At 37.9% G+C, this 13,023-nt stretch overlaps 1 protein-coding gene across 5 annotated transcripts in view; it reads right to left on the reverse strand.

Moving 5' to 3' along the window:
• Nucleotides 1-5,735: 5,735 nt before the first annotated feature.
• XRN1 (5'-3' exoribonuclease 1) overlaps nucleotides 5,736-13,023 on the reverse strand; it is a 137,188-nt gene continuing 129,900 nt past the window's right edge. For 4 of the 5 annotated variants that reach the window (XM_050778105.1, XM_050778107.1, XM_050778106.1 and 1 more), the window contains 3 exons: nucleotides 12,216-12,254; nucleotides 11,674-11,834; nucleotides 5,736-10,891 (listed from right to left, as the gene is read on the reverse strand). In XM_050778105.1, coding sequence (XP_050634062.1) covers nucleotides 10,589-10,891; nucleotides 11,674-11,834; nucleotides 12,216-12,254 — 503 coding nt within the window. In that variant the 3' untranslated portion in view covers nucleotides 5,736-10,588. The remainder of the gene's footprint in view (nucleotides 10,892-11,673; nucleotides 11,835-12,215; nucleotides 12,255-13,023) is intronic. The other variant, XM_050778108.1, reaches the window with a different exon arrangement.

Genomic DNA, 13,023 nt, shown 5'->3' on the forward strand with positions numbered 1-13,023 from the left:
ATTGTCCCTGTTTGCAGATGACATGATTGTATATTTAGAAAACCCCATTGTCTCAGCCTGAAATCTCCTTAAGCTGATAAGCAACTTCAGCAAAGTCTCAGGATACAAAATCAATGTGCAAAAATCACAAGCATTCCTATACACCAATAATAGACGAACAGAGAGCCAAATCACGAGTGAACTCCCATTCAAATAGCTTCAAAGAGAATAAAATACCTATGAATCCAACTTACAAGGGATGTGAAGGACCTCTTCAAGGAGAACTACAAACCACTGCTCAGTGAAATAAAAGAGGAAGAAATGGAAGAACACTCCATGCTCGTGGAGAGGAAGACTCAATATCGTGAAAATGGCCATACTACCCAAGGTAATTTATAGATTCAATGCTATCCCCATTAAGCTACCAATAACTTTCTTCACAGAATTGGAAAAAACTACTTTAAAGTTCATATGGGACCAAAAAAGTGCCCACATTGCCAAGACAACCCTAAGTCAAAAGAACAAAGCTGGAAGCATCACGTTACCTGACTTCAAACTATACTACAAGGCTACAGTAACCAAAACAGCATGGTACTGGTACCAAAACAGAGATATAGACCAATGGAACAAAACAGAGCCCTCAGAAATAATACCACACATCTACAACCATCTGATCTTTGACAAACCTGACAAAAACAAAAAATGGGGAAAGGATTCCCTATTTAATAAATGGTGTTGGGAAAACTGGCTAACCATATGTAGAAAGCTGAAACTGGATCCCTTCCTTGCACCTAATACAAAAATTAATTCAAGATGGATTAAAGACTTAAATGTTGGACCTAAAACCATAAAAACCCTAGAAGAAAACCTAGGCAATACCATTCAGGACATAGGCATAGGCAAGGACTTCATGTCTAAAACACCAAAAGCAATGGCACCAAAAGCAATGGCAACAAAAGCCAAAACTGAAAAATGGGATCTAATTAAACTAAAGAGCTTCTGCACAGCAAAGAAACTACCATCAGAGTGAACAGGCAACTTATAGAATGGGAGAAAATTTTTGCAATCTACCCATCTGACCAAGGGCTAATATCCAGAATCTACAAAGAACTCAAACAAATTCACAAGAAAAAAATCAAACAACCCCATCAAAAAGTAAGCAAAGGATATGAACAGACACTTCTCAAAAGAAGACATTTATGCAGCCAGCAGACACATGAAAAAATGTTCATCATCACTGGCCGTCAGAAAAATGCAAATCAAAGCCACAATGAGATACCATCTCACACCAGTTAGAATGGTGATCATTAAAAAGTCAGGAAACAACAGGTGCTGGAGATGATGTGGAGAAATAGGAACACTTTTGTACTGTTTGTGGGACTGTAAACTTGTTCAACCATTGTGGAAGATGGTGTGGCGATTCCTCAAGGATCTAGAACTAGAAATACCATTTGATCCAGCCATCCCATTACTGGGTATATACCCAAAGGATTATAAATCATGCTGCTATAAAGACACATGCACACTTTTGTTTATTGTGGCACTATTCACAATAGCAAAGACTTGGAACCAACCCAAATGCCCATCAATGATAGACTGGATTAAGAAAATGTGGCACATATACACCATGGAATACTATGCAGCTATAAAAAAGGTGAGTTCATGTACTTTGTTTGGACATGGATGAAGCTGGAAACCATCATTCTCAGCAAACTATTGCAAGGACAGAAAACCAAACACTGCATGTTTCACTCATAGGTGGGAACTGAACAATGAGAACACTTGGGCACAGGAAGGGGAACATCACACACCAGGGCCTGTCATGGGATGGGGGGAGTGGGGACGGATAGCATTAGGAGATATATCTAATGTAAATGACGAGTGAATGGGTTCGGCACACCAACATGGCACGTGTATACATATGTAACAAACCTGCATGTTGTGCACATGTATCCTAGAACTTATAGTGTAAAAAAAAAAAAAAAAAGATAAGGACAAGAATGTAGCCAGGCCTGTACACAGAACCATGGCTGCCAGAGGAGCCCAGGTTTCTAGACCCATCAACTCACTTGCCGATCTTTGGCTTTCTCGTTTCCCTTCCCAAGCCTCAATTTTCCAGCTGTACTTTGTGTACTTGTGTGTGTGTGTGTGTATATGTGTGCGTGAGCGGAGGGCTAGGCTACTCACCTCTGAGGTCTCTTCAAACTTGGACACACTGTGGTTCTAATGAAGTAGTTAAAGCCTGAGGCAGGAGTCTGGCGGGGGAGCTGGGGCTCCTGAAAGCTATCTGGGGGAGTTGGTACATTGTGGTCTTTTTCTAGAGTGCTTGGTTGCTGACTGAGGACTGGGGAGTTCCATCCCTGCTCATTATCATCTATATAACCTTCAGCAAGTCACCGTAATGCCTCTAATGTCCCAAGGCCAGTTTTACCCCCACCTCGGTAGGACATTGCCCTTGTGGAGAACAGAAGATCCCCTTTGCATCTGATAAGAGGGCTTGCAGCATAGCTGTGAGAGGGACCCGCACCAATAAGTCTCCATTGTGGTTCCCACATCCAGCCTGGCCAGCCCCCTGCACGGCTGGCTCCTTGACAGGCTGCCACCAGACCTCTCAGCCTCCAGGGCTTTGAGCAGACTGGCTCGCCTCTGGCTGATTCTCCTGGGGCAATCACGGGTCTGGACTGTACCATTCCTCCAGCAGGTGCCCCCCTCAGCAGATGGCAGGGGGTTTCACCTTTACCCTGAGTTCATGACATGTATTCATTTATAGGGCTTTAAATTAGGCTGGGGCCAGGCACAAAATGATCAAGACCAGTGAGGGAGATGTCTGTGTTGGCCCCTTTAGTTGTGGCCCTAAAGGACATACGCGGAGGGGAAAAAGAAGTTATTTAGAGACACAGTGAGTTCCGAAAGCCCAGGGCTGGCTGGGTCATTTGGAGAAGCCAAAGAGCTTGGTCAGTTAGAAAACAATATCAGCATAAGTTACAGTAGCTGGAGAGAGTTCAGGGAGGGAGGGGAGAAGGCCAGAAGCTCAAAGAGCTCCCTCCTCAAGCCCCCTGACAGCCAGCCAGATACTCCTCATGGAAAGAGGCATTTCAGAAACGATTCCCAATGTCAGGGTCCATTGGCAGAGGTCAGGTGAGGAGAAGCAGTACTAGAAGTAGTGTATGAGCCTGACTGTCCCTTGGTTCTGTAACATACTTCCCTGCCTCGCTGGGTGCCTGCCCTTTCTCTGAGGTTGGTTCTCCCCCTTCCCCAACAAAACTATGAGCCATCCCAAAGCTTTCCAAGTAAATCTGTTTTTGGTTTAACTTAAAAAACAAAACAAAACAAAATCACAAAGACTCCTCTAGAAAGCTTCCAGAACTGATAAAAGAATTCAGCATCCGGATACGAAATAAATGCACACAAGTCAGTAGCTCTTCTATACAACAACAGCGACCAAGCTGCGAATCAAATGAAGAACTCAATCCCTTTTACAATAGCTGCAAAAATAAAATAAAATAAAATAAAATAAAATAAAATAAAATAACTTAGGAGTATACCTAACCAAGGAGTTGAAAGACCTCTACAAGGAAAACTACAAAACACCACTGAAAGAAGTCATAGATGACACAAACAAATGGAAACACATCCTATGTTCATGGATGGGTAGAAGCATTATTGTGAAAATGACCATACTGCCAAAAGCAATCTACAAATTCAGCGCAATCCCCATCAAAATACTACCATTGTTCTTCACAGAACTAAAAAAAAAAAAAAAAAAAAAAAAAAAAAAAATCCTAAAATTCATATGGAACCAAAAAAGACCCCACAGAGCCAAAGCAAGATGAAGCAAAAAGAACAAATCTGGAGGCATCACATTGCCTGATTTCAAACTATGGTATAAGTCCATAGTCACCAAAACAGCATGGTACTTGGTATAAAAATAGGCACGTAGAACAATGGAACAGAACAGATAACTCAGAAATAAACCCAAATACTTGCAAGTGATCTTAGATAAAGCAAACAAAAACATAAAGTGGTGATAGGACACCGTATTCAACAAATAGTGCTGGGACAATTGGCAAGCCACATGTAGGAGAATGAAACTGAATCCTCATCTCTCTCACCTTATGCAAAAATCAACTGAAGATGGATCAAGAATTTAAATCTAAGACATGAAACTATAAAAATTCTAGAAGATAACATTGGAAAAACCTTCTAGACATTGGCTTAGGCAAGGATTTTATGACCAAGAACCCAAAAGAAAATGCAATAAAAACAAAGATAAATAGCTGGGACATAATTAAACGAAAGAGCTTTTGCACAGCAAAAGTCAGCAGAGTAAACAGGCAACCCACAGAGTGGGAGAAAATCTTCACAATCTACACAACTGACAAAGGACTAATATCCAGAATCTACAACAAACTCAAACAATCAGCAAGAAAAAAACAACAATCCCATCAAAAAGTGGGCTAAGGATATGAATAGAAAATTCTAAAAAGAAGATATACAAATGGTCAACGAAGATATGAAAAAATACTCAACATCACTAACAATCAGGGAAATGTAACTTAAAACCACAATGTGATACCACCTTACTCCTGCAGAATGGCCCTATTAAAAAAAAAAATAAAAATAAAGATAAAAAAATACACGTTGGCGTGGATGTGGTGAATAGGAAATACTTCTACACTGCTGGTGGGAATGTAAACTACTACAGCCGCTATGGAAAACTGTGGAGATTCCTTAAAGAACTAAAAGTAGAACTACTATTTGATCCAGCAATCCCACTATTGGGATACTTGCACACGATTATAGCATCACAATTCACAATTGCAAAAACATGGAACCGGGCCGGGTGTGGTAGCTCACGCCTGTAATCCTAGCACTTTGGGAGGCTGATGCAGGTGGATCACCTGAGGTCAGGAGTTCAAGACCAGCCTGGCCAACATTGTGAAACCCCGTCTCTACTAAAAATACAAAAATTAGCCAGGTGTGGTGGCATGTGCCTGTAATCCCAGCTACTGGGGAAGCTGACACAGGAGAATTGCTTGAACGCATGGAAGGAGGAGGTTGCAGTCAGCTGAGATCATGCCATTATACTCCAGCCTGGGTGATAAGAGCGAAAACGCCATCTCAAAAAACAAAAAAACAAACTAGAACCAACCCAAATGCCCATCAATCAATGAGTAGATAAACTGTGGTGTGTGTGTATATATGTATATATGGTGGAATACTACTCAGCTATAAAAAGGAATGAATTAATGGCATTTGCAGTGACCTGGATAATAATGAAGACCATTATTCTAAGTGAAGTAACTCAGGAATGAAAAATCAGACATTGTATGTTCTCACTCATAAGTGGGAGCTAAGCTATGAGGATGCAAACGCGTAAGAATGACACAATGCACTTTGGGGGTCAGAGGGAAAGTGTGGGAAGGGGGCAACGTATAAAAGACTACAAATATGGTGCAGTGTATACTGCTCAGGTGATGGGTGAACCAAAATCTCACAAATCACCACTAAATAACTTATTCATGTAACTAAACATCACCTGTTCCCCCAATAACCCCAGGCATGGTGGCATGTGCCTGTAGTCCCTGGTACTTAGGAGGCTGAGGCATGAGAATAGCTTGAACCTGGGAGGTGGGGGCTGCAGGGAGCTGAGATCTCCAGCCTGGGTGACAGAGCAAGACTGTCTCAAAAACAAATCAAAAGACTAATGTTTCTACTTTTGATATCAACATAGTAATAAAAGAACAAACAGCTTATAAAATCATTCTCAAGTCTTTAATTAAAATCCATAGAGCATTTAACATGAACAGATGTTTAAACTCTTTCAGTGACTCTCATATTTTAAAATCCTTTGCACAGCATTGTGAGGCTAACTTCATGCTAGAAATCTACAGATAATGTAACACCACAAAAATACATTCGGAGTCCATTCCAATGCAAGTTTAAAACACTTTAATTGGCAGACAATGTAAAGATATTTAAAAACAAAAATTACAAAATGAGCACATAAAAGTCTTCCCTTTTGAATTTTTAATAAAATACTTCTCTGTATAAGATCTAATGAAAAATTCCAGTTACTTATAAAAGTTATGTGAGAAATCAATTAAGATATGTATCTATATATGATCTATATATGTATGAATTACACTATTGTTTAAATGAACAAAATGTTGAACACTTTGACGACACAGCACACCATCTATCACTCATATTAAAATAGATGAAAATACTCAAAGAAGCAGTTGGATACAGGCAAAAGAAAGTATGATACTTGAGGCCAAAAGAAAAAAAAATCCAAAAAACAAAAACAATCTCCCCATCCCCCACCAAACCCTTAACTGTAAGGGAAAGAAAGGAAGAGAGAACTTAAAGCAAACTGTGGACCAAATTCTCATTATTATTATTTAATGAGAAACAGCATGAGAATTTGGCTTCAAATTACTAAAAGAGCTACAGAAACTTATTTGGCCTGGACAATTTAATAGTATACCAACTGGTGAAATAACCAAGCGCGGCTGGTATACGGCTGGAGGAAAAAAATCAGACTTTTTACAGCTTTAACTTTGTAAAAAAATGTATCTTTTGGAAACCATAGTCTCCTTCACAAATTGCACTTGAGATGGCTGAATGCATTGATTGAGCAAGGCATTATTATTTGTTCACTGACACACACACAAAAGCAGCTACAGATAGTTGACATTTTGGACTACTAAAACTATTTTAGACATGTTTTTCTTCTCTAAGAAAATGATCTATGATGTTTGTGAAACTTAACGGCCTGTCTGCTCTGCCATGTTTCCGGAGACCTGATGCTGGTTCAACACTATCTCTTACTGTAATGGAGGAGTTTGATGGAAATATGAATAAAGTCAGTCCAAATGATATTAATTTCTGGAATTTTAAGCTTTATCTTGACCAGGAAAGGAAGCTCCTGCAAAACTGATGGTTTCACTGACAGAGCTTACAAAATGTACATAATGAGCACTGCCAGTTTGAATACTATAATTTATCTCTAGAAAATGACAAATGAACTCTGTAATTGATTTTTAAAGATAGAGAATGACTTTCACAGCCACTTCTCTACAATAAATTGTCTTTTACAGTAAAAACAAAATTTGGAAGCAACATGATACTAAGAAATACAGCAAGCTCATAAGGCTGAGAAATTGTACGGTTGCTTTAAAAAACCTTGCTCTAAATAATGGGAAGAAGTGTGACAGAACTAACTTCAGTGAAGATCTGCGCAGTTCTCATATAATAAAGTAAAAATTAGACAACCACTATGAACAGCTATGACTAACACAAAAACTGATACATAAAGAGTAAAAAAGACCCTACAGTTTATCTATTTCCTTGAGCTAGAAAGATATAGTATAGTCCAAAAATGCAGTGACTGGGTATGTCTTTATTTAACTGTTTCTCTTCTTCCATCTGCCTCCCTTTCTCTGCCTCCTCTCATTAAAACCAAGATTCTAGCTTAGTTTGGAAGCAGCAGTCTAAAATGAAAGCAGATACCTGATCATAGAAAAGAAACAATGAAAAGCTTGCATCAATAGTTCTTCATTCCTCCGACCAACTGGGAAAAAAACCCTTCAATCTTTATTAGTTACCCCTTTGAAAAGCAAGAAAAATCTTAATTGAAACCAAGGTTCAGTACAGGTGACTTTAATTTTTTTGTGCAACTGAGTTTTAGATGTTTAAGACTTTAGTCTACATGATGTTTAAATCAATTAATACATTCAGTCAAATTCTAACACTGAGGTAATTATTAGATAATGCAGGAAAATGTGAAAAGGAACGAGACTGGAAGGAGCAATCTTCAAAATTCACTTAAGTTGCTCAAAAAAGAAAAAACTTATTGAATAGAAATATTTAGAAATGTTTCAGTTAGGAGACAAAGGCTTAAATAGACTGAAGTGCTCTAGTTATGTGGAAACATAAAGCAATTTGGGGAATCTGTCCTGTGTGCCCTAAACAGTCCACCATTTTCACAAAAAGCTCTCAGAAGATTCAAGTTGAATGAGCATATTTTTAAACTTTGGGGGTGGTCTTAGTCCACGCCATCTCAAAGAGAAGGTTTTAAATTTATTGAAGTCCAACTGCTTTTCAGATATACTCTAGATTCCAGGCCTATCAACAGATTGTTTCCTCATCACGGGGCAGAAATGGCCTCTGCCTCTTACATCCTCCATAGGGAGGGCACATCTCCCATTGACCTCAGGCCCACATTTGGAATGGGTCTACAGGGGAAAAAGAAAAGAGAATGCCTGACCACTACCCAGCCATTATGGAGCTCTATCCTATCTTAATCTCTTCTCAGTTTTGGCCTTTAGAATAATAATGTTAAAAAAAAAAAGTAAGGATAATACAACTTTTTGTTTTTTTTGAGACACAGTCTTGCTCTGCTGCCCAGGCTGGAGTGCAGTGGTGCAATCTCGACTCACTGCAGACTCCGCCTCCCGGGTTCAAGTGATTCTCATGCCTCAGCCTCCCGAGTAGCTGGGACTACAGGCATGTGCCACCATGCCCGGCTAATTTTTGTAGTTTTAGTAGAGATGGGGCTTCACCATGTTGGCCAGGCTTGTCTGGAACTCTGGACCTCAAGTGATCCACCTGCCTCAGCCTCCCAAAGTGCTGGGATTACAGGCGTGAGCCACTGCACCTGGCTGGAAAATAAAACTCACTGCCTATCTGCATAGAACTGTCAGCTTGCTGTGCTCAAATATTGGGGAAGTATCCTTATGGGTTTAGCGCACTATGTTTACTAAAATTTCCCTTTGGAGTTTTCAGAAGATGGCAGGTGCTGCTTCTTCTATGCTCTAAAACAGATGTGAGTTACATGCTATTTATATAACTGTCACACAGGAGTAATGAGTGAGGCAATTTCTAAATGCTGGAGTTTGTACAGCTGAGGTGAAACATTACACACTTTAAAGTAGGAAGAGGTTAATATTACTGTCACAATTTAACTTTTCTTTGTATTACCATAATAGATGTTTCCTTTAAACACAAATAGAGTTTATAAGGCAGTAACGATAAACATAGAGGATTTACTTGAGCCTCATTACTCAAGATCCCACTACAGATAAAGAAACAATGTTGGGAACTGATATACATCTGAACTTATGAAAATAACAGAAAATAAAATCATGGAAACTTATATGACTATGATAAATGACAGATAATGAATATTTCTCTTTTATACTGAAGGCACTGCTAATACACAAATATCCTGCTAACATTTAAACTCTGAAAGTTAGTGAAAGGAGTCCATTTAGTTTAATACCAGCATTTTAAAAAACAAGTAAGACTACTTTAAGAGTCATGGCAGAGTTTCCAACGAGCTAAATGAAAATCAGATATAACAAGCTGCTCCATATAAAGATTGTGGTTCCTACTTTTAAAAAAGTATGCTATAACTTACTTCCTTAAAAATATAAGCATATCACAAAAACTAAATAATAAATATATATATATAAACATAGGCCCTGCTGAGAAATCTTCATAAATTCTAAAATAATTTCAACAGTTATAGGTTGAACCACACATTCACATATGACATGCAAAGAGAGAATCCCAGCATCATTGAACAGTTCAGCATAAAGCTAAAAATACAGAATTAGAATGAAATAGGCGGTAAATAATGTATGTCACAAACTGATGACTGTGCCTCCTATATTGTAGCACACCTTGGAACAATTAGAATTTCTTCAGTCCCAGGAAGCACTACATACCGACCAACCATGAAGCTCTCATAAAATGTCAGGTAAGCAAATAAAAAGCCATACAAAATAATACAATTTATTAACATGAATAATATTTCATATTTTGTTAGAAGATTAATTTGTAATCATTGTACCCTGTAGATTTTGAAACAATTTTATTAGAAATTCCTAATGCTGGTTCTTGAGTAATCTAAAAAATTGTATTTACTCAAATTTAGAATGCTATTTATAGTTCTAAGCAGTTAGATGAAATATTCTGATTATGCTTTGGTACAAAATTTAGAATAAAGCAAAACTGGCAGCACCACAACAAATGTGATCCTTTCGCAGCAGGTCTAAAGGTCCCTCAGAGACAACAAAGTGTAAGTTAAAATACATATAAATAAGAGCCATTCTCCTGACAATTTTCTCACATCATTAACAAGGGAAATAAAATCCACATTCAGTAAGTTATACTGGAGGCCCAAATTTCATGCTCCATGTCATTATTCCTCAATGATAGTGTAAAAAATGCTTATTATTGCTAACTGATGTCTAATTCATAGTTCTGGATGCTTCAATGATGAGGCCAATGATTAGAGTGGTACATTTTAATGTTTAGTCCACTGATACTGTGATGTTATTTTAATGCAAGGTTTAATTTAGTTTTTTATTACAGATTTATTGAGGTATAACTGACATACAACAAACTGCACATACTTAAAGTGCACAATTTGATACACAGTCTTTTAAACAGCATGAAAAGTGCCTGATAAATTAAAAATGAAAAAATTTCAATTTACACATCTTTTTTTAAAATAGTACATTCTAATTTTTATGAGATATAGATATGGATTTATAAAAAGGTAGATGGAAAGAGAAGAAACTAATTCCAACAGCCAAATTTACTCAGAAGGTTTAGAAACACCAAAATTGACAGCCAGTTTTCTTGATTTTCTTCTTGAAGAAGAGCTTGGTGTTGACTTATGGTGAGATATACTACGGCCCTGAGAGGCCGTTTCAACTTGAAAAGAAGATGCAGGTTGAGCAATCTGAGAGGACTTCAAAGAAGCTGATGAGCTCTCCTGTGGACTTACTTTGACAATGTTGGAAGAATCTGGCTGGCTGGTCTGAACTGCAGTGGCTTGAGAACTCTGGGCTTCCTTATTCTCAAAGTTCTTTTTGTTTGCAACCCTTTTTTTAGTAACCTGTTAGGAATAAAAGCATCACTAATTAATAATGTAGGCAAAAAAAATTGGAAATTACCATAAACCATGCATGCTGCTAATATGTCAATCACAGCTGATCTGTGACTTCCACTTATAATTTCCAAGTAAGACTTTAGTAATTCAAAGAACTTAATTACAAACAAAATATTTAAAATTCTTGGGCTGGGTGCAGTGGCTCACAACTGTAATATCAGCACTTTGGGAGGCTGAGGCAGGTGGATCGCTTGAGATCTGGGGTTTGAGACCATGGCAAAACTCCATCTCTACAAAAAAATTACAAAAACTAGACAGGCATGCTGGCACATGCCTGTGGCCTCAGGTACTCAGGAGTCTAAGGTGGGAGGATCACTTTAGCCCAGGAAGTCAAGGCTGCAGGGAGCCGAGATTGTGTGTGGGCTGCGTTCCAGCCTGGGCTACAGAGTGAGATCCTTCTCCAAAAAAAGGAATAATAATAATAAAAAAACAAATAAATACAATTCTCCACAGGTTAAATATTTTAAAAATGTTTGTGATTTTATTTATATTTCAGATTTTAATCAATCTGTATTAGAATAGCATATTACTTGGTACAATTATTATTTATTAGAACACAAACTCAGAGAGCAGGGACAGGTCAGACTTGTCAATCACTGCCTTCTTACTACCCACACTAGTACTGAACTTCTAGTTGGCACTGAATAAGTAAACTGAATAAAAAAATCTTTATCAATAGTCTTTCAGCATTAAACAAATAATTATCTTAAAAATGTAATTTTTCTCACCTGCAGAGGTATAAACTGATTGTGCACACCCCCTGGCATTCCCCCAGCCATGGGCATGGTCCCAGAATATAAAGTATGATGGAAGGGCTTCCCAGGAACTGGCACTGATGGTCCCCATGGCATTGAGCCAAAGAGATGAGATGATGAAGGCATTATATTAGCTGTTAAAAACCAAGGAAAATTTTTCTTTTAGTAAAATGGTATCATCAAAGCTCTGAAATTTGAGATCTCCTTCTGTTAGCCTGTTTGGGCTTTTAGTTTTTTCTGCCTTTAACAAAAGGCCTACACTTACTTCACCTATAATTACTCTTCCTTACAACATTCAACCTCAGGATCCCTTCCTAGGACTGTGTGGACTATCTACAGAAATGAATTTATCATTATACTGGCCTGAAAAGGAGAATACTACTACTAATATCATATGCTGATACAAGTTTTAGGAATATTTGCAATTATATTTATAAAAATAATAAAAGGGTCATGAAATTGTCCCTTGTGAGAGAAAAGCTTGGGCACAAAGAGAGAAATCTTAAGGATCTCACCTGCCCCCAGTGCATAGTTGCTTCCATAGTGATCCCAGCCTACAAAAAAACCAAAAAAGCTCAAGTCCTGAAATCTCATCACCTTCATATGACAGGTAGAATCTTTCTTTTTTCTATTTTAATAATTGGAAGTCAAGGCCTTTTTTCACTTATGGTTTGTTTCTTATTAAAAATGTATTGAACCAATGGGTTCCAAATCTAATTTGTATATCTGAATCACTTGAGGAGCTTGTGAAATACAGATTCCTGGGCAGGGCCTCAGATCTAGTAAGCCAGACTCTGATGGGCCCTAGAGTTTGTATTAAGCTCCATAGGCGATTCTTACGGAGACAGCCTGTACCAGTGCAGCATTTCAAAACTACATTAAACGGTGACAAGGCACCAGCACACTGCCACTGAAGAAGATATGCACTATGTTCAAATATTCTTTTCATAGAGATAAAAAGCAGCCAGACCCATAAAATAGTATAGCTTAATTAAAGTTCAGCTATTTAAGACATTTTTGAATTAGGAGAGAAGAATCATAACATATTTCAGTGTTATGAAATACACATACACAAATTCTAAGAGGAAGAAAACTTGTAATATGAAAAACACTAATAAGATTCAGAAAATTATGTAAAAATAAATGTTAAAAATAATTTTTTTAAAATTTATTTTTTTTATTTTTTATTTTATTTTATTTTTTTTAAACATGAGCAGTGGCTCATGCCTGTAATCCCAGCACTTTGGGATGCCAGGCATGGCATGTGGCTGTGGTCCCAGCTACTCAGGAGGCTAATGTGTGAGGATCGCTTGAGCCTGGGAG

Source organism: Macaca thibetana, chromosome 2 (assembly GCF_024542745.1).
Source record: "Macaca thibetana thibetana isolate TM-01 chromosome 2, ASM2454274v1, whole genome shotgun sequence".
Taxonomy (NCBI): Eukaryota; Metazoa; Chordata; class Mammalia; order Primates; family Cercopithecidae; genus Macaca; species Macaca thibetana.